Consider the following 570-nt stretch of genomic DNA (forward strand, 5'->3'; position numbering starts at 1 on the left):
AGTATGTATGGTGAACGTGCACTAAGCATAAAGCAGTTGGACTGGATTGAGAGGCGGAGCAAGAGCATGTTGTGTTTGCAGTGGGTGGGGCAAAGCTCAATCCATGCCACCTGGTTAGGCAGGTGGGCGGAGTTACAACAGGCTTCACCTTTAGGTTTGTGTTTTCCTGGGGGTGGAGTGCGTACTGACTGTGGCTCAATGTGGAGAGGAGGAGGAGCAATAACCGGAGCTGGAACAATGCGCACACACACACACACAAACTCACATCACTGCGGAATACAAGGAGCTTATTCTAAAGATCATCTTTCATTTATTTATCAGTAACTTACAGGATGTTTGTGTGTGTTGCATGATAAAACAATATGGCCAGCTAGAGAAAAAATGAGTTTAGGAGAAGGGTGTGGTTAAGGGGAAGGGTGTGGTCAAGGGGAGGGGTGTGGTTAAAGGGAGGGGTTTAGGGTTAAGAGATTGGTGGGGTGGATGGGGTTATTGGTCAATGGAGGTGTTTTGGTGAGGGAGGGGTGGGTGGTGATGGGTGTGGTTATTGGCTGGTGGTGGGGTAATTGACAG

General features: G+C 48.8%; 1 protein-coding gene across 1 annotated transcript in view; it reads left to right on the plus strand.

The window, feature by feature from the left end:
* The window catches only part of LOC310737452 (histone-lysine N-methyltransferase PRDM7-like), a gene marked incomplete at its 3' end in the record, with an annotated part of 12,786 nt that extends 12,668 nt beyond the window's left edge, over positions 1–118 (plus strand). The window contains exon 6 of the mRNA XM_083561778.1: positions 82–118. Coding sequence (XP_083417904.1) covers positions 82–118 — 37 coding nt within the window. The remainder of the gene's footprint in view (positions 1–81) is intronic.
* Positions 119–570: the final 452 nt, after the last annotated feature.

This window comes from Silurus aristotelis, assembly GCF_946808225.1.
Source record: "Silurus aristotelis genome assembly, chromosome: 14".
Lineage (NCBI taxonomy): Eukaryota > Metazoa > Chordata > Actinopteri > Siluriformes > Siluridae > Silurus > Silurus aristotelis.